General features: G+C 38.8%; 1 protein-coding gene across 1 annotated transcript; it reads right to left on the reverse strand.

Annotated features, from left to right (window-relative positions):
- Window positions 1-839: 839 nt before the first annotated feature.
- Window positions 840-5719, reverse strand: LOC121747278. The gene is made up of 9 exons (XM_042141286.1): window positions 5399-5719; window positions 3752-3974; window positions 3565-3617; window positions 3451-3487; window positions 3037-3108; window positions 2293-2397; window positions 1887-2043; window positions 1681-1757; window positions 840-1178 (listed from the first exon to the last, which is right to left on the reverse strand). The coding sequence occupies exons 1-9, from the start codon at window positions 5509-5511 to the stop codon at window positions 1113-1115; spliced, it is 903 nt and encodes a 300-aa protein (XP_041997220.1). The 5' UTR covers window positions 5512-5719; the 3' UTR covers window positions 840-1112.
- Between the last annotated feature and the right edge of the window lie 18454 nt (window positions 5720-24173).

Below are 24173 nucleotides of genomic sequence, written 5' to 3' on the forward strand. Positions count from 1 at the left end.
ATAGTAGCAACAGAAAATGTCAACACAATATCAACACAACATCAACCGTTGACACTGTGTTGACATTTTCTATTGCTACTATTTTATCATATATTGATATTTTCTTACGGTCTAGATCATAGTTTGGAGTTTATACAGTATTTAGAGTTTGCATTTGATCACATTTTTACTATACACCCTCTCACTTATTCTAAAAAATATGCTTTCATGTACACTTTACTGTAAAATTCTCCTACTCGTACTCCTATTACAATTCATTAACATTTGTTCTCCTAATTGAAAACAAGTTTGTGATACCTTTCCTATAATTATACAGAGTCATATTTCTTGCCGGAGATTGTGACCTCGACCCGAAAGAAAAAATTCAATTCACAGGAAATATACAGATGTTAAAACACACAAACTCAAATATATCTCTTAGTTCTATTCTATACATTAAAATACTGTTCCTGAGACTTTGATCAAAGGTTACAATTTCATCTATCTAACCATAATTTTATTTTGTTTTATAATTTTAAATATCAAGATGCACTTAAATAATACTCTCACATATTTAAATAATTTAATATTTGATTATTTACAAGATGAACAATATATGGATATATCTCAGCTTCAAGTCACAAAATAATACAATAAATAATCCTTGGTGGATTAAATAAAACTTGAATTCTGAGACCTTTGCTCAGAAGTTATTCTGGTTGGCCCTAAAGAAGTTAGGATGACCCAATAAATACATGGTTTAGAATATTACCTTGAAGAAGCCCAAGTTATATAAAATCCAACTAAATAAGTTTAATGATAAAATCAAGATATTTAGTATACAACAGGTTGACCAGAACTGAAATCAGACTAAAAAGAGTTTACATATTTTAGATGGGATGGGTGAGACAAATCGATTGTTATTACACAGGAATGCAATGCAACATGCATGCAGCCTAATTGAACTATCTAATTCATGTACAAATACAATTGTAATTACAGTTTGCTAACTTGTGCTAAACCTTCTATGTATATATATATATACCTAATCATGGAGTAGAGTATTAAAAAGTAGACACACAGAAAACCAACAAGTACTTGACTTAATGAATATAGACATGTACATCACCAGATCACAGTTCCATGGACATCAGTATCTTATCATCGTCCGAAGTTGAAGAAGAAGCCTCCTCAACCACCTGCACGGCAGAGAGATTCAAAACTAAGGTGCAAATAATAATTCTCCAACTAATTGAGTGATATAACACTATTACACCACAAATGCAAAGGCGCTTAATGAGGCGACAAAACATTACCTAATTCACAACCGTTGAAATAAATCACTTCAATAGTTGCGAAAAAAACCACATTATTTCACCATCAACGCTTGTTCTTAATCATCACTTTACAGAGATGTGTACCTCTACAAAGGCTTGTTTAATAGGTGAATACTCTAACCAAATAAGATACTACTAGTAGGCCAGTGAAGAGAAGTTTATCAATGAGAGAGGTCGAGACAGAAGACACGGAAATGTTATGTTTAGGGTTAGAAAAGGAGAGAAGAGATTAGCAGTGGTGTTAAACTTTAAAATTCATATGGGCAAGGGTAGGTATAAGTCAAAAGAAAGTATTCATTCCATAGCTAACAAAATAATACTTTCAAAATCACAATTTTAGTGCATTGGGAGAGTAGGAACTTACTTCAAAACCAATCTTTTTGTACAGATCCTGGGCGGGATTGTTATCTGCATTCACGTGAACAAAAAGCTGCTTCATCCCTGTTTCATAAACCAGGATATAGGAGAGAAGATATTCAGCTGTACACAATGTTGGACAGGGCAAATGGGATATGCTGTGTAAAAGTAAACAATAGAGAACAATGATTATTCAAATTGACAATACAAAACCTGCCGTTGTGGCTACATCAGCAGCCAAGTATAACATGTTTGAAGCAATGCCCCGGCGGCGAGCAAACTTTGCCACACAAACATTAGCGATGTAAGCATATTTACAGGTATCTAAAGGCTCTTGGACAGCCAGAACAGCAGAATGTTTCTTTGTTTTCTGCAGAGAAAAAATAAACCTTGTCTGAGGAATGGCCTTCTTATAAAGCAATCTTGCAAATACTGAAATATTGGTCCCCAGAAAATTTTAGTAACAATATTGCATGAAAATGAGAAGCAGCAATGGCATAGATACTTCATAGGTTAACAGTCCAAGGATCATTTCCACTTTCTAAAGCTAAATTACACAGATCAAAATTGCTCTGTTGAGTATAAAAAAGTGCATCAGTTGACAGATGAAAGATTGTACCCCGAGATGTGTTTCCCCTTGCCTGAATTGCTTGATGCTTAGATCCAATGTTCCCACGATACTGTTCAGGACTGTTCTTCTGACATTTTTATCTTCTTTCTTAATCTACAAATGTCAAGAAAACAAAGGAAAAAAAATAAAGAATTTAGACTTTCCAAGGTAACTGCAGTCAAGAAATACTCCAACTCTGATAATGTTTGGAGCATGCATATAATCAATTATAGGTTACACTTCATTAAACAAGATTATAGTATAGTATCCATAATTCTATGAGAACTTTTGTTGCACGGACAATCTTTTGCAAACAAGATATCCAAATACTATTTCTTTTTCATTAATTCTATATACAATACACATAATGCAGAACTTTGGAATAAATATCATCAAATAGGTCATAGAATGAATGATTGCTAAGCGTAATCAAAACTAACTGAGATTTTATTCTTTTTTTCTAAATATTAAAACATAAAGAGAATAAATGAGATTCTGGGAAAAATATATCCAAAGAAGTTATCTAAAACTGACACAAGTGCATCACAAGATCTAATAGTGTTGTTAAAATCTCTGCCTAGTTCTATGTAGGCCCTGCCAAGACACTAGGGTGTCCTTTGACACTTCCAGGTTTTTTCAGGTGCCATCCCCACCTAAGTGAGGGAGTATATGCCATTTGCAACACTATGAACTACAAAGAAAGAAAGAAGCACAATTATTAAAATAACTCATGCAATGATTCAGATGACTTACTGCAACAAAACAGAAGCAGTTCAATGACTTCCCCTCTTGTCCATGACATCTTCGCTTCAAAGCATAAAATTCCTGCCAAGTTTAGAAAATATAGTATAAATTCCTCCCAAAAAAGGAAGTAGTAGAACAAGGCTCATGAAGAAGTCATAAAGTTAAATTGCGATTAGAAGCTATCGAGTTTATCCAGTACAAATCACCATAGAATATTAACGGTTTATAGGGGAAGGTTGTTGTCTAGGCAGACTTATTGCACGGCGTCGATTGATGTTCAATAAGTTCTTATAAACAAACTCAGGAATACAACTTTACTTAGTCGGTTATCAATATAACGGCTATAGGGCCAACTAGCCATACTGAAAAGTGAAAATTAGATGCTGGTATGATATACACTGAAGTGAATTTACTGGAACTCACCTCCTCAGCATACTTTCTTTTGTAACTATCAATATGCCTGAAACATCACATAATTATGTACATCAGTTATTACACAATGAAGCCTCCAACATAGCTTAACTAGAGATTATTGACCTCATATAAGAAAAGGATTCCCAGTGGGCTTCTGCTCGGAGCCATGCTGCTGTCTGCGATTATTAGTCAGACATGGAGACAAGAATTCTGAAGTGCTTTTAGAAAAAGAAATGAATCATATTGGACATATGCATTGTGAGTTGTATTTACATGTATTTAATGGATTGAAAAAGAGAGCAAAACCAACCCAATATTCTTCGTCCAATATAGCATCACGAGCAACAAAATGACCAAATTCTCGCCTTCGGGCCCCTGTAAATTCGTGGTCAGTAAGCTGCGGACGATCAAATGAGAGCTCATGTAGCTTTGATATCTCATTCTTAGGAAGAGCCAAATTCTGTTTGCTTTTTTCTTTATTACAGTGAACTTCGAGATTCTTCCACCGATAGTGCCGAGCAGGAAGAGGTTCCCTGAAATGTTTTATGTAATCAGGGAAAAGAGCCGGATTAAAGATGACCCAAAAGGCACAAGTAAGTGTATTTTACAAAACAATTTTAAACCAACTAAATTTGATATTCAAATTTTCATTTCGACTGTTTGCAATCAAAGATCAGTTAACTTCAACAGTTCAACCATGAGTAATCTAAATTGGCTTCCAAAGAAACACAACATTCATATGAGTGACGCAGTCAACACGAACTTTAGTTTCCACTTGCAAATGGTAGCAGCCATTTGTTTATCTTCAGCAGCAGTGAGGGGATTGCTTTTGAAGAACTGGGAAACAACACTGCCATTATTACTAACAACCAACACACAGAGAAAAAAGGATCCGAACGTCATTTCTTGTAAATATGCTAGGACAAAATGGTATTCAAGGATGTTAGAAGCTCTATCCAGCTCATTTATAGAGCTATCTTAAGGACATGATATGTTGCTTGGTTTTCAGAAATCTGATATATGAATAATTTTCGATGAAGTCGTGCAGTTCCTGTAATTAATAATATTACATGTGTTTTCTCGAAAATAGGATATCATTTCCTGTGCATCGTTGTAGCTAATATCTTGATGCATCAACATTGGACCATCCAATAACCAAAATTATTAAGTCTTGAGAGTCATCAAGACCGAAAATACAAGCAATATTTATTATTGATGCAAATAGAAAGAAGCATTATTCCTTCACATCTCAACCCAACTAAGGGTCAATCAATCCTCAGATTTTCCAGGCGGCTCTATCATGAACATTTCATTGATGGACTTCAATTCATACCTAGATAGGATGCCGTAAGTACATGTACTGAACAATCAACAATTATTAGTTCCTCAAATGTTTAAGGTTATCCAAAGATCCCCTGCCTTTCTTCTAAATGGTACCATAACAAAACCCCATCATTCTTTCACTCAGGCGTGGCTCCCGAATATTTCTTATCCAATCCAATAATGACAAATTATGCAAATCACCAACTAAGCCTGAGTCAGCAAATGTCTAGCAAAAGACAGGTGCTTATGTCCAATTTTACAACATACTAACAGCAATGCATAAATGTAAAGCATTAAAGATTCATGAAAACAATTTAAGAAAAAAAACACTAGTTTCCAATATCAGTTTCTTCACTCAACTTTTCCAAAATCAGTTTTTCACTTAAACTTTTCCAATATCAGTTTCTTTCCTTATCATCATAAAGAAGTTTTTTACTTAACAATTCTCCCAAACTAATCAAAATAAAAATATATATATGGTTCAACAATCACATAGAGGTCTAAAACCAATCACAACAAATTCAACAAGCGTCAATTTATTCAGCATTTTCGATTATACTAACAAGGCAACACACACGAATGAATGAAGGAATGAGTGGATTTTCCCTCCAAAAAGAAAATTGGAAAAAAGTACCCAGTAAATATTGCGACAACAAGCAGAGGCTGGTGTTTGGTGGAGGGATGCAATCCGAAACGGGTGGAGCGGACTCTAAACTGCGGCAGGAAATTTCCGTTCAGCTCCATCATGTTGAGAAAAAGGAAAAAAGAAGACCTTTTTCGTTTGGGTTATCTGAAACGCATCATTCCATCAAATAGTCAATTGCAACAATTAGATAAATGAAATGGGAATTTGGAGGAGGATTTGAATCAGAGCAAAATTTGGAAGTAGTGTTGAGAAAGAATCCCAGAAATGGTAAGAAAACTAAGAATAGAAGGTTGGGCAGCCGGATTTGCTGTACCCAAATTGGGTCCACAGATTAAATTCAACGACTTTGCGTCAAAGCAACCAACAAAATGGCCGGCGTTTCTGTGCTAAAGTCGCATTCCTAGCCTATGCGACTCTACGCAAATTATTACAGTATTGTTATTGTTATTGTTATTGTTATTGTTCGTTTACATGTAAATAATCTGAAGCAAAGTTTAGAACTGTGTTTAAAATTTTTGACTAAACTGGAAATGCTACAAACTTGAACATGATCTATATTTCTAAAAGAAGCTATTTTGGTGAAAAATATATAGAACCTTCACTCTTCAATTGGCATCGATTCGGCCTATTTTAAGTGTCTCATTTCTTATGTGCTCTCGTCGCCTCCGTCCGAAGTGAGGGGATCATCGCAAAAACTCACCCACGCCTTGGACAGCGCAACGTTCTCCGCATCCGTCCGCTTCCTCCGTACCTGGCTTCATCAACCGGCTGCTACGACTCGCCGACCCTTTTGCCCTTCCCCTTGCCCTTCTTCTTTGGGCCGGCCCTACCCCGCCCTACTCCCCCATTTGAACGGGAGTTTCCGGAACCCCGAGAAGATCAAACCCCAACTCCTCTAAGGAGAAAGTCTCAAATTGCGTGAACTGCGTCTCCGATGGGGTCGATGTGTGCGAAGAAGCAGTCGAAAAATCAAAACTGGGGCGATAGACGTTGTCCCCCCCCCCAGCGTCCCCTGCGTCACGGGCTGCATCGCTGGTACCCCTCCCCCCCGACATCATCTGCATCCCAGGTGCCCACCCCGACATCATCTGCATACCGGGATGCTTTCCCGGTACTCCCTGCCATCCCGGCATACTAACCCCGCCTGCCATCCCGGGCATACTACCCCCGGCTGCCATCCCGGGCATCATCTGCTGCCACGGGTACATGTTGTAGTACCCCGGCATCGGACCCCATCCACCTCCCACGGGTACCGAGGGAGTTTGAGACCCTCTCGTCACTGGAGTACCTTCGTTGTTGTTATCCATTTCGCGTTGTTGCTCTTGTACAGAAATTAAGATAGAGAGAATACTCGTTAAAACAAGCGGTGCAAATGAAAATGACGTGCAAATCGCGTATATATAGTGTTTTGAAAATTAAATAATAATAAAAAAATCTGCTTGCCGATCCGGAGCCTGCAATGGCGGCCAGCGGATCGGAGAGCTCATCGGCCAGTGCTGGGAAATCGGCGTGCGCTCGCCGATTTTTTCGCAGAAATTCGGCTAGTCGGTTACAATGGTTCGGCGAGCGGACCGGCTAGCGCCGGAGATCGGCTTGCCGGTCCGCTCGCCGCCATGCTCTAACTCTTCTTCTATACAGGGTTAGATGTTCAATTGTTGCCAAGAAATAATCTGAAGTTATTCAATTTTCTATTTAAAATTCTCCATGCTTCTATTCAAACCAATCAAATTCCTTACATACATTTGTTACCCATAACCTAAGCTTCAATTTCATCTATTTTTTTTATTCACTGAAAGGTAATTTTATCATTTCTTTTGATTTAATTCAGTGATGTATATCTTTTATTATTATAGTATTAGCTTTAGTTTTTAAAGTTGGATGACGGGACACTTGAATTTGGGAACTGTCTATGTAGCTACAGTCGATTGAGAGTGGGCTGGCCCGATCATGTTTCAAGACAACAAAAAAGTCGTAACATTTTCTCTAACTTTAATAAATTAAAGTTGTGATCATAAACAGATGAATCACATTTAATGCTGCTTTTTTTATCCTTATCAAGTTCTCATATGTATTTATGAACGTATATAGCTCTTATTAATGTTATTAAGCCCAAATATTAGAGTTTTAGAGCTTGCATATTAATTTTCCAATCATTCGAAATCGCAACGCCAAAATTAATCAAGCTTGGTAGCTCATGGACTTGGTATTAACGTTACATAATTTATTTGTAAATCCAAGTGTCCAAAAGATAGTAAATAACAACACATATATATAGCAAAGAATGATAATATGAGAACTAGTCACACTTGGATTTGGGAATAATTTGCCTGCCAAAGCAAGATATTAGGCATGCTATATCCTGAGTGGCACAGCCTTGGTAGCAAGCAAGGCTCCCTATTCCTCCTCTCCTTGCTCCACAATCCACCCCACACGACATCGTGCTCCCGCCACATCCTATTAGGCATTGCCCTACTCGGGATTGGCCCTCCGCAGGCTGCAACACTCCTACCATGCATACGAGCACCATAATGAGCAATCCTACAACCGGAGGATTCGAACTCGTGACCTTCATCATATTGTTATTGATATAATATTTTCGATCGAGGAGCCTGTCACTTGATATTTATAGTGGGGAGGAGAGGAGCACCTTGATCATAATTTCAGTTTGTAGAAACTTAAACTTTCCTTGTTTTAGACTTATAGTTCATGAGAATGGTGTGAAGGGGGGTTACTTGTTTAAGGTAGTTGTTCTTTTTTCATGTGTCACCTATTTGCCTTCTCTTGTCAACAATCATGGATTATTGCTTTTGGTTAATAATATCACACAATTAATGCTCGTTAAACTCAGGGTCACAACTTATATTATTGATAACCATCATATTATTTTCCTTTATTATATATAGTGAACATATGTCGCATAATCGTCACGTCTCCTGTGCCATCCAGATTAAATTAAATATATATATAATACCAAACAAAATAATAATGTCAATATATTATTTAAACAAAAAGATCTACAAACTTTGAATGCTAATTGTTAGAACTGGTCCATCACACCCTTAAAATGACTTATAAGAAAGAGAGTCATCCACTCATTTATAGAGGAGTCAGAATCATCATTTTGTGGATGTGGGACAAGCTACGCTCCCTCAATATGTGGGCCGAAATGATCACAGACTTCCACACTTGTGACAAAGAAATCCATCATTGACATGTTCTAATACCATATTAGAAATAAGTCATTCACATTTTTCAAAAACCTTTTAAGAGAGTGAGTGACCCAATTCTATCACAGATAACTCTATCCTATTTGTGATTGAGATAATATTTGGCCTCCCATGCAATTCAAACCCAATACCAATAATGTGGTGATTCCATGGTAAATTATAATATAATTTTATCCAATCTCTATATTATAAAATAATTAAGAAGTGTGGCCAAATTCATGCACGAATAATAATTAAGAGGACATTATAGTTTTATTGATACACAATTATTTAATTACATGGGTTATGAATGGAGGAAATGATAATCAAGCAGGAAGATCTTCCTTATTGGCGATGCATGTATTAACACATTTAACGTCGACATTCCCACATTCCTCAAAGCATGTAGTTTTGCCACCGCTAACACTACATTTGGCCGCACACATCACCACTTTCTCGCTGCATTCCAGCAGGCACTTCCCCATATCGTTCCCATCCTCCGCTCCTTCCACCACTGTCGTCGCCACCAGCATCAGCACCAGCACCAGCACCAGCACCAGCATGCTCATCATCGCTCGGGCCATCTCTTAATTTTTCTTGATTTTTGATGTATTTTTGTACGGTGTTTGTGTTTGATTTGACTATGAAAAGCATGCATGTATATATATAGATTAAATTTTAGGTAGGAGTTTGCTTCTCAAAAGCCTTCTCCCACAAAATGCTACTCGCGTGAAAGTTTGTTACATAGAAATGTAACTAATTATACTTACGTTTACGTATGCTGATTAAATATAATCTCTATTTCCTACGTTGGCTCTTTTTTTTTTTTTTTTATTTTATATGAAAACGTATGTGTGTGTATCTTATATTGTTTATAATCCCAAAATTTGGATCATATTGTACTTATGGCTAGAGATTTATAATACTCACTCCGTCCACTTTAAGAGTCTTATTTGTGTTCGGCACAAATTGTCACGACTGCAGTTAGCTAAGGATAGCATAATCCGAGGAATTCGTGACTAAGGAGGGATTATAAGAAGAGAGGGTAGAATTTAGGGGAAATTAAAGCCAAAGCAGAACGAGACGCATATAATAAACTCAAATAGGGAAATACTTATAATAAAATACACTCGATCATGCAGAATCGAGTGACCGTTCATACAAGTTCCGATTATCAGAGTCAAAAGTAAAATAGACACTGCCTCTTAACCGGCACAACGGAAACAAAAGAACGCAGTCCATGTATGGAGACTTGAACTTCCGAGAGTTTTATTCATAGTTAGTTACTAGATATATACAGGGCTGAGTACAAAAGTATATACAGGGCTGAGTACAAAAGTACTCAGTGAACACATTGCCGAAAATTACACATATACATTTGAAAATATTGTCAAGTCATCATCACAGTAATACTCAGGGTTTTATTGAAAAGACCCGAGCTTACTAAAAATATTCACATTGGGCCCTTTTTCCTGTACTTAGCCATATCTGATCACATTGTGCCGTCGAGATGGTGTTCTCGCACGGTCACCTTCTCTGCCGATCATGTCAGAGGTATCCTTGTGCCGGGAAGGTGGCCACCTTCCTCGGTCACCTACTCTGCCCAACATGTCAGAGGTAGCTTGTGTACACTAGTCCGAGCGGGGACACCACCCTCACTGGGACCCGAATTCGACTTATATCATCATTCATAATTCCTTTGGCCTTAGCCAAACAGATAGGCATCATACAAAAACATTTATGGCAAGACAACATTTTTAATAGTCACAAACATGTGTTCGTGTTTTCATAAAATATCACCTCAAAATAATTTGCATTTTTATCCACATTAGTATGTAGGATAGGAAAGTTCACCTTGATCGCTTAGTTTTCTTAACTCGAATCCTTCGTTCCGATTTTACTTGCGAACATACCCTTTTGAAAAAAAATCACAATAAAAAATAGTAATTTAGTTTTAAACTAACCTAATTAAATAAGAGAGAAATCTCAAGGTTTAAACTAATCTATTATTATTATTGTTATTATTATTAATATTATTTATTATGATTATTATAATTAACATTAGTACTATTATTAGTAATATTATTATTAAGAAATTTTCAAAACTTACACTATTTATTTCTAGTCCGTTTTCTATTCCCGGCTCCGACTAAATTGATATTCCATGCGTCGCTATAAGTTTTACGTAAAACTATAACAACTCGGATCGCAACTAAATATCCCATCTTTCTTAAACAATTTATTTTAAGCCCAAAATAAATTAAATTCGAAACTGGGCCCTTCTTAATTATTTTCTGCTGCACCAAAATATTCACAAGTAGTTGGGCTCAATGTTTTTTTTGTACGGCCCAAGTAATTAAATCAGAAACCCAATTAAATGAGCCCAACTAAAAGATGCACACTTAAAAACCCTATCACTTGTCTTCCTCCCTCATTTCAGCACAATAGCCTTCCTCCCTCTCATATATCGCCGTCAGCCTCCCTCCGGTGCCGCCGTCGCGCCACCGCCACTTCCGGCGGTGGTCCTTCTTCCTCCTCCTCTCTTTTCTCCCTCGGTTTCCCCCTTCACCGCTGTCATGCAGAGGCAGCGGCTTCGCCGCCCTCCTCCCGGCAGGCCGGCCGTCTCCGGACAGCAGCGGATCGGTGCTCCCTCCCTCCGTCGGTTTTTCTCACTCTCTCTCCCTTCTCTTTTCTCCCTCGGCTATGCTCACTCCACTGTCGTCGCGGTTCACATCAGCTGCCGTCGTCGCGGTTCACGTCAGCTGCCGTCGCCAAGGGCCTTCCCCAGCCGCCGACGCCGCGGAGGCCGCTGCTTCCTCGCCGACCGCCGAGAGGTAAGTTAAGGAGATTTTATTCTATTTCCTTTTTTGTTTTATTTTCTAAGATTTGATCTGTGATTTAAAAGTTTTGGCGTTTCAAACATGTAAGTTTGTGAAGGTGATGAAATTAGTGACGAATCGGGGTGTGGGGCTGTCAACGTCGGCGACAGAAGGCTGAGCTTGCTACCGGAAGCTTCTCCGGCAGACTTCTATGTCCTTTCAAGCTAAGTTCCTAATACTCTTTGAGAATCTGCATTTTTTTTATGTTCTTGGGATGCTATAGCATCTATGTTCTTGAGGCTCTAAATTGTCTGTATGAAATACATATCAAAAGCTAAATTAGTGTTCTGTAAATTCTGGATACTAAGTTTGTATTTTGGCATAGAAATGTTCTGCCTATATGAAATATGTTATAATATGTGGAAAGAAAGTGGGGTGTTGATGTTACTCACTTTTGTTTGATTGTGAAAGAGAGTTGTTGAATTTGTCGTCTTTATGATATGCAAAAGTCTCGATGGATTGCTTTCTTCCCTTGCTCCGATTTTGTTGGTAGGATGTGGAGTAAAAGTTATGTGGGGTTTGTGGAGGAAAATTTAGGATATATGATGGTGGTGTTTTATGGTGAAAGTAATGGATTTGTGTAAATATATCTATACACAAAAGATTGCAAGTGGCGTATCTTGTAATCATTCTTTCATAGAATGATCTCCACATGTGTCATAAGGGTGACGGATGAGGAATTTTTTTTTCACACTTCATTAATGCATTATTCTTTGTTGCTAAGATTCATTAATGCAGCATTAAATGCTGCAATGAATATTGTTCCTTCTCGGATAGGCTAATATATATATATATATATATATATATATATATATATATATAAAATTTTCAATTAATTATTTGAATATTTGTTCACTTGTTCGTTTCATTTGGTGTAGGTATAATCGGTTCAAGTTCGTGGCTGCCCACGCTGAAGTACCCGATTTGCTTAGAACGTACGATGTATTAAATTTTGTTAGATGTATCTGACATTAAAATTTAAATTTTGGAATCTTATTTATTTATTTATTTATTTAAATTTATTATGTTCATATATGTGTAATATATTAACGTGTTATATTCACTTACCTAACGTCAAAACAAACAACAACGATCCATCACAGTTCGGATTTAATCGTTTAGAAGTCACTTATATAAATAATCAAGCTAATAATATAGTTTCTAATAATATTGGCTTAGAGGGTCGTTACATACTATCCCTCTTAAAAGAAATTTCATCCCGAAATTTAGGAAGTATTTAGGCAAAAAGCTCGGGATATTTTTCCCTCATTTTCTCTTCTAGCTCCCATGTTGCCTATTTCTGTCCGTGGTTTTTCCACAACACCTTCACTGTGGTAATCGACTTATTCCGAAGCTACTGTACCTTCCGATCTAGTATTTCTACCTGCTTTTCTTCGTAACTCAGGTCAGGTCCTAGAGCGATTTCTTCGTGGCGAATCACATGTTTTGGGTCGAACACGTACCTCCGAAGTTGGGAGACGTGGAATACGTTGTGTACGTTCCCAAAGTTGGGTGGCAAAGCCAAGCGATAAGCTACTGGGCCCACTTTTTCCAGAATTTCATAGGGGACAATGAATCGTGGTTTTAGCTTACCCTTGAGTCCAAATCTGGTTATTCCTTTGGAAGGGGATATTTTCAAGAAGACCTTCTCTCCAATGTTAAATTTCAATTCGGTTCGACGCTCATCGGCGTAGGATTTTCGCCGGTCTTGCGCTTCCTTGATCCGACTCCGGATTTGTCTCACGATTTCAATCATCTCTGTCACAGATTCTGGGCCTAAAACTTTTCTCTCCCCTACTTCGTCCCAATAGAGTGGAGATCGATATTTTCTTCCATATAGTGCCTCGTAAGGCGCCATGTCGATGGTGGCTTGATAACTATTATTATAGGCAAACTGTATCAGATGCAAGATGGATTCCCAGTTCTCTCCTCTATCGAGTGCGACGGCCCTCAACATATCTTCCAGGGTTTGAATTGTCCTCTCGGATTGTCCGTCGGTCTGGGGTGGAATGTGGTGCTGAAGTTTAATCTCGTACCCATTTCCCTTTGCATGCTTTGCCAAAATCTGGACTTAAACTTCGAGTCTCGGTCTGACGTGATGGACACAGGCACTCCATGCAGACGCACGATTTCCCGTACGTATAACTGTGCTAGTTTCTCAGATCCATACGTGATGGGAATAAGGATAAAATGAGCACTTTTCGTGAGTCGATCAACAATTACCCAAATGGCAGTATTTCTGCGCTTGGATCTGGGTAGGCCTGTCACAAAATCCATGGCGATGTGTTCCCATTTCCACTCGGGAATTTCCAAGGGTTGTAATTTCCCGTAAGGTCGTTGGTGCAATGCCTTGACTCGTTGGCAAGTTAAACATCTCTCGACAAACGTTGCGATGCTTCTTTTCATGCCGTCCCACCAAAATTTTCTTTTTAGATCTTGGTACATTTTTGTGCTTCCCGGATGGGCGGTATATGGAGTGTCGTGTGCCTCGATCAATATTTCGTCTCTTAGGTTCGGGTTGGCTGGTACACACAGTCTTCCTTCAAAAGTGAGGGCATTGTCCGCCTCTTCCCTATAATTGCTTTGCTCACCGGTTCACACTTTCATTCGTATTTTCTCCATAGCTTCGTCGTGTCTTTGGGCGTCAACTATTCGTTTTCTCAGGTCGGGCTGCAGCACCAAAGTTGCGATTTTAGCTTCCACCATTTCTGGTGCTTGTATTATTTCTATCCTCATCTTGGCGAATTCATGTACCAGTAATTCCTCCCGGGTGGCCAGACAAGCTAGTTGTTGAGACCTTCGACTCAGTGCGTCATCTACCACATTTGCTTTGCCAGGATGGTAGTTTATGCTGCAATCATAATCCTTCACCAGCTCGAGCCATCTCCTCTGCCGCATGTTTAGATCCTTCTATTCGAAGAAGTACTTTAAGCTCTTGTGGTCAGTGAAAATCTCACACTTAACCCCATATAGGTGGTGTCTCCAAATTTTCAGTGCATGCACTACGGGCGCTAATTCCAGATCGTGGGTGGGGTAGTTCAGTTCGTGGGGTCGGAGTTGTCTCGATGCGTAAGCTATCACCTTCCCGTTCTGCATTAGGACGCACCCGAGTCCATTTTTTGAAGCATCTGCGTAGACCACGTAATTTGTTCCTGGTTCTGGCACGACTAACACGGGGGCGGTGGTTAATTTCTCTTTTAGCAATTGGAAGCTAGCTTCACATTCAGGGGTCCACACAAACTTGATGCCCTTTTTGAGTTGTTGGGTCGGTCTGGCAATCTTTGAGAACCCTTCGATGAATCTTCTGTAGTAGCCAGCCAGTCCTAGAAAACTCCGAATTTCGTTCGGGCTGGTTGGTGATTTCCAATTTTGTACGGCCTCTACCTTCGCTGGATCTACCCAAATTCCTTCTGCCGTTACTATGTGTCCAAGAAAATTAACCTCATTGAGCCAGAATTCACACTTGCTGAATTTAGCATAGAGTCTCTCGGTCCTCAACGTTTCGAGGGTAGTTCTTAGATGCTCAGCGTGTTCCGATCTATTCTTCGATTAGATGAGGACGTCGACTATGAAGACCAGGACGAATTTGTCTAGATATGGGTGAAATATGCGATTCATCAAATCCATGAACACCGCAGGGGCATTGGTCAATCCAAAAGGCATTGCTAAAAACTCATAGTGACCGTACCTGGTGCGAAAAGCTGTCTTGGGTACATCTTCAGATCGGATCTTCAATTGGTGGTAACCGGACCTTAAGTCGATCTTAGAAAATATATTGGCCCCCTTAAGCTGGTCAAATAAATCATCTATCCTTGGCAAATGGTATTTATTTTTTAGTGTCGCCTTGTTCAGTTCTCGGTAATCTATGCACATCCTCAAGGTCCCATCCTTCTTTTTGACGAAAAGTACAGGAGCTCCCCATGGCGACACACTGGGTCTGATGAAACCCAGGTCTAAAAGTTCTTGTAGTTGTAATTTGAGTTCTCCCAGTTCCTTTGGGGCCATTCGGTACGGCACTTTTGAGATTGGCGCGGCTCCTGGTTCTAAGTCAATGGTGAATTCCAGTTGTCTGTCTGGGGGTAACCCGGGCAGCGTGTCAGGAAACATGTCTGGAAATTCACGTACAATCTCCACATCCTCAATCCTCTTTTCTTCATTATGTCCTTCACTTAAGTAGACGAGGTAGGCAGAACACCCTTTTCTCAAAAGCGCGGCTGCCTGTAGGACTGAAATTATGGATTTGCGCTTGTTCATAGTGATTCCATGGAATTCAACTTGCCCTTCTCCTGAAGTTTGGAAAGAAATTTGTCTTTCACTGCACTTGATGGTGGCGTGGTTCTTGGCCAACCATTCCATCCCTATTATAATATCAACATCTTCCATTTTCATGACCCCCAAGTTATTAGCAATAACCTTACGTTCTCCGAGCATGATTTCTAAGTTCTAGCATTTTTGTGTGATTTCTATAATTCCTCCTACTGGTGAGGACACCGTTATTCTAGGTGGTTCTGGTGTGAGTTCTAAAATGCTTACACACGAGGTTGATATGAAGGAGTGCGAGGCACCAGTATCAAACAATAGGACAATAGGTACGTTCAGTAGGGTGCCCATACCTGCCAGATTCCCATGGTTATTGCTCTGCTGGTTTCGTCCCAATGCATATGCCCTAGCTTGTGTTGAGAGGCTCGGTCGTTGTGGATGCGGGGCCTGGTGGTCCTGGGTGTCTGCCTGTAGAGCTCGCAGGTGTTGACGTGCTGGCTGGTTAGGGGTCCTCTTCCTCTCCCAAAGGGGGACGAGATGGTCCAGTCTCAAACTCTCCGCGAGCCCGACGCCTCGGTGGAGAGGGCAGAGGTGGGAGAATCAGATCGGGCTGCGGATCTGCTGGCTGCGGGATAACCGGCTCGGGCTGAAGGTCTGCTGGCTGCGGGACCCCTGGGTCTCCTACCGGGGCTAGATTGCCCGGCCACATATATGGCCCCCTCGGTGCCTGGCCATGTAGGATAAAACACGAGTGAATCTCCCCGATGAACTCGGGAAAATCACCATGAGGGTCGAATAAAGGGGCTGTAGGAAATATATAATCACGGGATCGGTCGATGGCAAAGCCTACCCAATCCGAGGGTAGAAGCCTAATAAGCCGCTGGATACCGTCATGGTGAGTCACTCCAAATGGGTGCGCTCTCTCCCAGAGCCACCTGAACTGTGCTAGAAATATCCCAAGATCTTCTCCTACCAGCATCACAAATGTGAAGTACTCAAGGAAAATGTCCTCGACTGTAGGATAAACCATATACCAGAAGGCGTGTCGTTTAGATCCTCGTATTCTCATACATAAATATGCGTATAAAACATAAAGAAGTAAACGTGATACGATGCAAATGCTCGGTCATTCCTACGAGTCGTATCCAACTATGCTATTCTTGGGTACTAGAAGCAGTCCTAAAAGTCACTTCTACGTCACATCATACATTTCACTATCATTTGGAACTACTTGTTATACCGTTTTTGGTATTGTTGCCTAGCTCAGGAAAGCGTTGGCAATTTTACGATTGTTGTTCTGTCAAGGCTATGTATAAAAAAATTCAATACACAAAGTGGTAAACCGAAAATACACACTTGCTTTCAAAATATAATTACTAACCGTTGCTTTGGTTGAGCGTGTTGGGGGTAGGTGCTGGGAGTCTCTTTCGTTATACGGAAAACCTAGCGGAACAATGGTAGGCCGAAGATTATTGAAAAAAGGACTCTCGGGTTCAGAGCATGAAAAACGGCTCTGATACCACTCTGTCACGACCGCAGTTAGCTAAGGATAGCATAATCCGATGAATTCGTGACTAAGGAGGGATTATAAGAAGCGGGGATAGAATTTAGGGGAAATTAAAGCCAAAGCAGAACGAGACGCATATAATAAATTCAAATAGGGAAATACTTATAATAAAATACACTCGATCATGCAGAATCGAGTGACCGTTCATACAAGTTCCGATTATCAGAGTCAAAAGTAAAATAGACACTGCCTCTTAACCGGCACAGCGGAAACAAAAGAACGCAGTCCATGTATGGAGACATGAACCTCCGAGAGTTTTATTCATAGTTAGTTACTAGATTGCTCTCCACAGCACTTGTCCCTCCCCTTTTCCACGACTCAACCTGCGTATTTAGAAATATATGCAGGGCTGAGTATAAAAGTACTCAGTGAACACATTACCGAAAATTACACATATACATTTGAAAATATTGTCAAGCCATCATCACAGTAATACTCGGGGTTTTATTGAAAAGACCCGAGCTTACTAAAAATATTCACATTGGGCCCTTTTTCCTGTACTTAGCCATATCTGATCACATTGTGCCGTCGAGATGGTGTTCTCGCACGGTCACCTTCTCTGCCGATCATGTCAGAGGTATCCTTGTGCCGGGAAGGTGGCCACCTTCCTCGGTCACCTACTCTGCCCAACATGTCAGAGGTAGCTTGTGTACACTAGTCTGAGCGGGGACACCACCCTCACTGGGACCCGAATTCGACTTATATCATCATTCATAATTCCTTTGGCCTTAGCCAAATAGATAGGCATCATAAGAAAGTGGGGTGTTGATGTTACTCACTTTTGTTTGATTGTGAAAGAGAGTTGTTGAATTTGTCGTCTTTATGATATGCAAAAGTCTCGATGGATTGCTTTCTTCCCTTGCTCCGATTTTGTTGGTAGGATGTGGAGTAAAAGTTATGTGGGGTTTGTGGAGGAAAATTTAGGATATATGATGGTGGTGTTTTATGGTGAAAGAAATGGATTTGTGTAAATGTATCTATACACAAAAGATTGCAAGTGGCGTATCTTGTAATTATTCTTTCAGAGAATGATCTCCATATATGTCAGAAGGGTGACAGATGATGATTTTTTTTTTCACACTTCATTAATGCATTATTCTTTGTTGCTAAGATTCATTAATGCAGCATTAATGCTGCAATGAATATTGTTCCTTCTCGGATAGGCTAATATATATATATATAGGGTAGTGATCTATGGCAAACACCCCTTAACCAAATAACTAGAGAACAAATTACAGCCACAAGATTAAGAAAATCAAGGGCTAGTATTAATAAATGTAATTTTAGAATTTAAAGGAGAAATTAGCTTCTTCTCTCATAAATTTACTCCATAATAACAAAGCGGGGGTATAATGGTCATTGACAACTAAAAATAGTTTACGTCATTGCAAATTCAATTCATTTGAAAAAAAACCGAGTTCGCATCTTCTCCTCTTCTTCTCTTCCCTCTTCCCCGGCCAACAAAGAACAATCCGACGACTCCTCATCCTCTTGCGGAAGGAAGAGGAGGTTGGTGAAGGTAGAGAGCATTTTCAACAACTGGTGGCGTAAGCTTGGGATCGAGGAGAGATCAGCAGCACAGGAGGCGTGCAGAGCGATGAAGACGTGCACCGGTCGGCTGGCGTTGCGGGTGTACTTGGCGGCGTTGATGTGGTTGATGTGCAGAGCGATGAAGACGCCACGGATTTTGATGCGCTTGCAGGAGATCTCAGGCGTTCTAGCCAAGATTATACTAGCCGCCGCATCCAAATTCGATCGACGCCGCCCTCAGCTCGAAGAAGGATGGGTTGAGAGCTAGATACCTTTTACTTTCTCTTTTATTTCCGCCCAATATTATTATTTGTTTAAGCTTTCTTTTTCTTTTCTTCAATTATTTACTCCTCTTTGTAGGATTAATTCCAATGACTCCGATCCTCCAGGAACTCCGGCCAACTTAGCAACATGGATTCCCATTTTCTATTTCTTTTTCGTTTAGTGGAAATAATAATATGAAACAAGAATATTTAATATTACCAGAATCATTTGAATTTTAACCCCATATATAATCAATCCACAGTTCTGTTAGGATCGGTTCTTGATCCCCATCCTCTGGTAAATGAATTTTTTGCAAATATTTACGATTGATCAATGAATTCCACAGCAATATTTATTTTACGGGATCTACATTTTGTTGAATTTTGCAGAAAGAAATGGCGGAAAGTAGTGGGTTCAGTGGTTTTGTTAACAAGAGTGAAGTAAAAGCATGCTAATAGTGAAGTGTTTTGTAAACAAAAGTGAAGTAAAATCAGAATAAGAGTGATGTGTATTGTAAACGAGAGTGAAGTAAAATCAGAATAAGAGTGATGTGTTTTCTAAACAAGGGTGAAGTAAAATCAGAATAAGAGTGATGTATTTTGTAAACAAGAGTGAAGTCTTATTATAAGAGTGATGGATTTTGTGAACAAGAGTGAAGTAAAATCCGAATAAGAGTGATGTGTTTTGTTAACAAGAGTTAAGTAAAATCAGAATAAGAGTGATTTGTTTTGTGAACAAGAGTGAAGTAAAATCAGAATAAGAGTGATGTGTTTTGTGAACAAGAGTGAAGTAAAATCAGAATAAGAGTGATGTGTTTAGTAAACAAGAGTAAAGTAAAATCAGAATAAGAGTGATGTGTTTTGTTAACAAGAGTTAAGTAAAATCAGAATAAGAGTGATGTGTTTAGTAAACAAGAGTGAAGTAAAATCAGAATAAGAGTGATGTGTTTTCTAAACAAGAGTGAAGTAAAATCATAATAAGAGTGATGTGTTTTGTAAACAAGAGTGAAGTAAAATCAGAATAAGAGTGATGTGTTTTGTAAACAAGAGTGAAGTAAAATCTTATTATAAGAGTGATGTGTTTTGTAAACAATAGTGAAGTAAAATCATAGCTACCAATCAGGGGAAAGTGGTGGTGAACAATGCCCTTTCAGGAACTTTCAGCCCTACCATTCAAGCCTTATGTATATTAGAATAATATGTATAAACTAATAAATTTTGGGTCGATTTCCAAAACAGATATTCAGGCTATGTAGTAAGAGCTTTCCTTCAACTTTACTGATACAACATAGTAAGGCATGTATCCACTTCATCCTGAAGCCGAAAGACTAACAATCAAATGCATAATACGAAAATAAGAAATTTCATTCTGCTATTTGCTGAAGAAGTTTCAACTCTCAACCTCTAACCATGGCTTCAGAAAACATGTCACACATAACAATAGCAATGAGTAAACTGAAATGGAATCGCCGCCATGACAGCGTCGGCGCATTCGACATTTCCAGATCCGTAGTCGCCGGTCACGCGGGAGAAATTTCCGGACGGATCTTCGGAGCAGTGCGTGCACCACCAAAATCGGAGACTACGGTGGCGGAGGTGGCGGTGGCGCAGATAGAGGAGGAAGAAGATCCGGTGAAATTGGATGAATTTCTCAATTCCAGCTTATGAATTTCATAAAGTAATTTCCGAAAATGCCCTTGGTCTATTTTACATTATTAAAATAAATAATATTTGTTCCATTTATTTGTGTGGCTGAGATTTGTTCTCTAGTTATACACTTAAAATTAGTTATATCTTGATCACTACCCTATATATGTATATATATATATGTATTAATTTTTTTTCAATTAATTATTTGAGTATTTGTTCACTTGTTCGTTTCATTTGGTGTAGGTATAATCGGTTCAAGTTCGTGGCTGCCCACGCTGAAGTACCCGATTTGCTTAGAACATACGATGTATTAAATTTTGTTAGATATATCTGACATTAAAATTTAAATTTTGGAATCTTATTTATTTATTTATTTAAATTTATTATGTTCATATATGTGTAATATATTTACGTGTTATATTCACTTACCTAACGTCAAAACAAACAACAACGACGATCCATCGCAGTTCGGATTTAATCGTTTAAAATTCACTTATATAAATAATCAAGCTAATAATATAGTTTCTAATAATATTGGATTAGCGGGTCGTTACACAAATTTAAGAAATGTAAATCAAAGTTGGTGAAAAAATATAGTGGAATATGGTTCTACGTTTAATATTAATTTTATAAAAAATTGTGAGTGCCAAACTATTAGTGGAATGTGGGGTGGTCTATTAGAGCATCTTTAAGGGGATAGGTAAATGGAGAGGTAAACTAATATGACTACGATATTTACCTTTTTTCATGAAAAATCATTCTCCAAGGGGAGAGGTATTTGAGAAGGTATATATTACACTTTATGTTTTTTAATGCAGTGTGTATGATTATTTTATTTAAAAGAATTAATTTACCTTTTTATATATTTTTTTCCTTTGAAATATGTTACTTTTTAGAAGGGTATATTTCACTTTTTAAGATAATAAATATATGATATACCTTTTCCATATACGTATACCTTCCCTCCTTGGAGATGCTCTTACCATTTAAGAAATATTCAAATCAGAACTCTTAAAGTGGGACACCCAAAAATGGTAAACCTGGACTCCTAAAATGGGACAGAGGGAGTAATCTGTTTTGCCGCAGGCATAATAGCTAGGTATCAACCAGACTCAAGACATACACATTGGACTAGACGTCACCACGGTTCGGGAACCGGCGGTTCACGGTTCGGAACCGCCGGTTCCAGTTTAAAAAATAAGTGAACCTGGCCAAGGTTCGGCGGTTTCGGTTCTTGAACCGTGAACCGCCGGAACCGCCGTTGCATGTCCGGTTCCGGGCCGGTTCGGCGGTTCAAATTTTTTTTAAACATTGTGAATTTTTAATTCAAGTAAAAAATGTAAATATATTTGTATAAATAAAATTAGAATAAAGCGATATACAAATGCAATTTTATTGATACAAATTACAACTTTAAAATTGCAAATTACAACTTTAAAATTACAAATTACAACTAAAAATTTACAAATTACAACTTTAAAACTACAAATTACAACTTAAAATTTACAAATTACAACTTAAAAATTATAAATTGCAAAAGACTTAAGTCTTGATTACAATTTACAAATTACATATTCGAAACAATGGGGGAAAAAAATAAAGGAAAAGGACTTGAGTTCAACTTAAATTTAAAATTTAAGTTGAGATGTCTACGTATCCTCAATGCTCAATTGCATTTTGGAATCAAAGTCCACGTAGTTCTCTTACCTTGCTTACCTATTTGGCTTGATCGTAGGAATTGGCGGCGCGCCTACTCTTCTTCGTCGGGGAAGTAGTCTTGGTCGGGTTGTACTACTTGATTGTTCCAATCCGGTTCTTGGTCTCTAATTTCGGCGGAGCACCAATCATCAAGTAACATGGTGGCTTCCATGTTTTGCCCGGTGAGTCTACTTCTTATGTAGTCCAAGACGTTGCCTCCAACACTAAAGGCGGACTCGACGGCGACAGTGGAAGCCGGAACCGAAAAGATCTCCTTGGCCATTGATGCAAGGATGGGAAAATCTTTCTTGTGTGATCCCCACCAATCTAGGACGTCGATTTGTTGGGGAACGGGACCTCTTTCTTCCTCATTGAATGAAAAGTGTGAGTCAAAATATAAGTCTAACTCACTTGTCGAATTTTCCGTCCTTCCTCCGCTGCTGAAGCCGTATAGGTCCGCCAATTGGGATTGGGTGTCGGGGTCATCAACTTGGAAGAAGCCAAAGTTATGTGTTTGACGGAGGGGTCTAGGTCTCACTTGGTGGGTACGGTTGTACTTGGCTTCGTAATCGTGAAAGAGAGCCCGCAAGTCGAACTCAAAACTTCTTTGGAGGCTTGGGAGGTGGGGGAGGTCTATTTGGAATGTTTGGGCTAGGTTTATGTAGTTGTCGTCCTCGTCAGTTTACAAAGCTCGGAGTGGTTCAAGATCAATAGAAGCCAAATTGTTGTAATAAAATTCTAAAATTTTGAAAGTACCAACTAGTTTCCACATTGGATCCAAAACTTTGGCAAGCAAAAAAACCGTGGGGATCTCGTTGAAATACTTGAGCCATTTTTCAACCATGTAATATAAAACACACATTAACTCAATATTGTTTGTGGAATTTTCATTGCAGTTTTAAAACCAAGTGATATGATCATGCAATGTTCTAAAACATGAACGGATGTGCAATAATACACACCCGATAACTCAATAGTGGCATTTCGAAAACCTTTGAATAACTTAAACAAGCTCATGCATTGATCCCAACAAGAAGATGTTAGATATAAATCATCAACAGGGTAAGTTCTATAAAAATCAACTAAATATTCTATATGCTCCAATGTAGAATGCAACATATCATATGTAGAGTTCCATCTAGTAGACACGTCTAAAGTAAAAGTTGTGTACCTTATTTTCTTCGTGTGGCAATACTTCTTCCACGCCTTGCCAATTTGAGGCTTCCAGTGTATCAAGGATACAGCTGTAGTAATAGGTTGAATATGTCTTTGCCATAAAGACAAAACATCTTGTACACATAAGTTTAAAATATGACAAATACATCGTTGGTGAAAATACTTACCACTTATCGCCGGGGAGCAAGCCGCAATTAAATCGGATATACTTGCGGTGTTAGCGGTTGCGTTATCAATACCAACCGAAAATATCTTGTTGCATAACTCATACTCATTCAAAACTTGAATAATTAAAAATGCAATTGCTTGTGCGGTGTGTGGGGAAGGAAATTGTCTAAAACCAATTAAACGTTTATTTAAAGACCAACTATTGTCTATAAAATGACATGAAATTCCCATGTAAGAATTTCGTTGGAAAGAATCCGTCCACACATCGGAGCAAATATTAACTTTGTGCCCCAAGGTGGATAGAACTGACGATTGTTAGATATTTGAGCAGTAGAGGGGCGAATTCTCTTTGTAGCAACATTAAAA

The sequence above is a fragment of the Salvia splendens genome, chromosome 9 (assembly GCF_004379255.2).
Source record: "Salvia splendens isolate huo1 chromosome 9, SspV2, whole genome shotgun sequence".
In the NCBI taxonomy this organism is placed as follows: domain Eukaryota; kingdom Viridiplantae; phylum Streptophyta; class Magnoliopsida; order Lamiales; family Lamiaceae; genus Salvia; species Salvia splendens.

What these genes read in the sequence shown, in the direction of transcription:
- LOC121747278 (XM_042141286.1), bottom strand. Translation starts at nt 5,511, where the DNA reads ATGATGGAGCTGAACGGAAATTTCCTGCCGCAGTTTAGAGTCCGCTCC. An exon ending in ACTGCTTCTGTTTTGTTGCA is followed by an intron (nt 2,398 to 3,036) that starts GTAAGTCATCTG and finishes TGACATTTGTAG; the next exon opens with ATTAAGAAAGAAGATAAAAA. An exon ending in AAGGGGAAACACATCTCGGG is followed by an intron (nt 2,044 to 2,292) that starts GTACAATCTTTC and finishes TTTTCTCTGCAG; the next exon opens with AAAACAAAGAAACATTCTGC.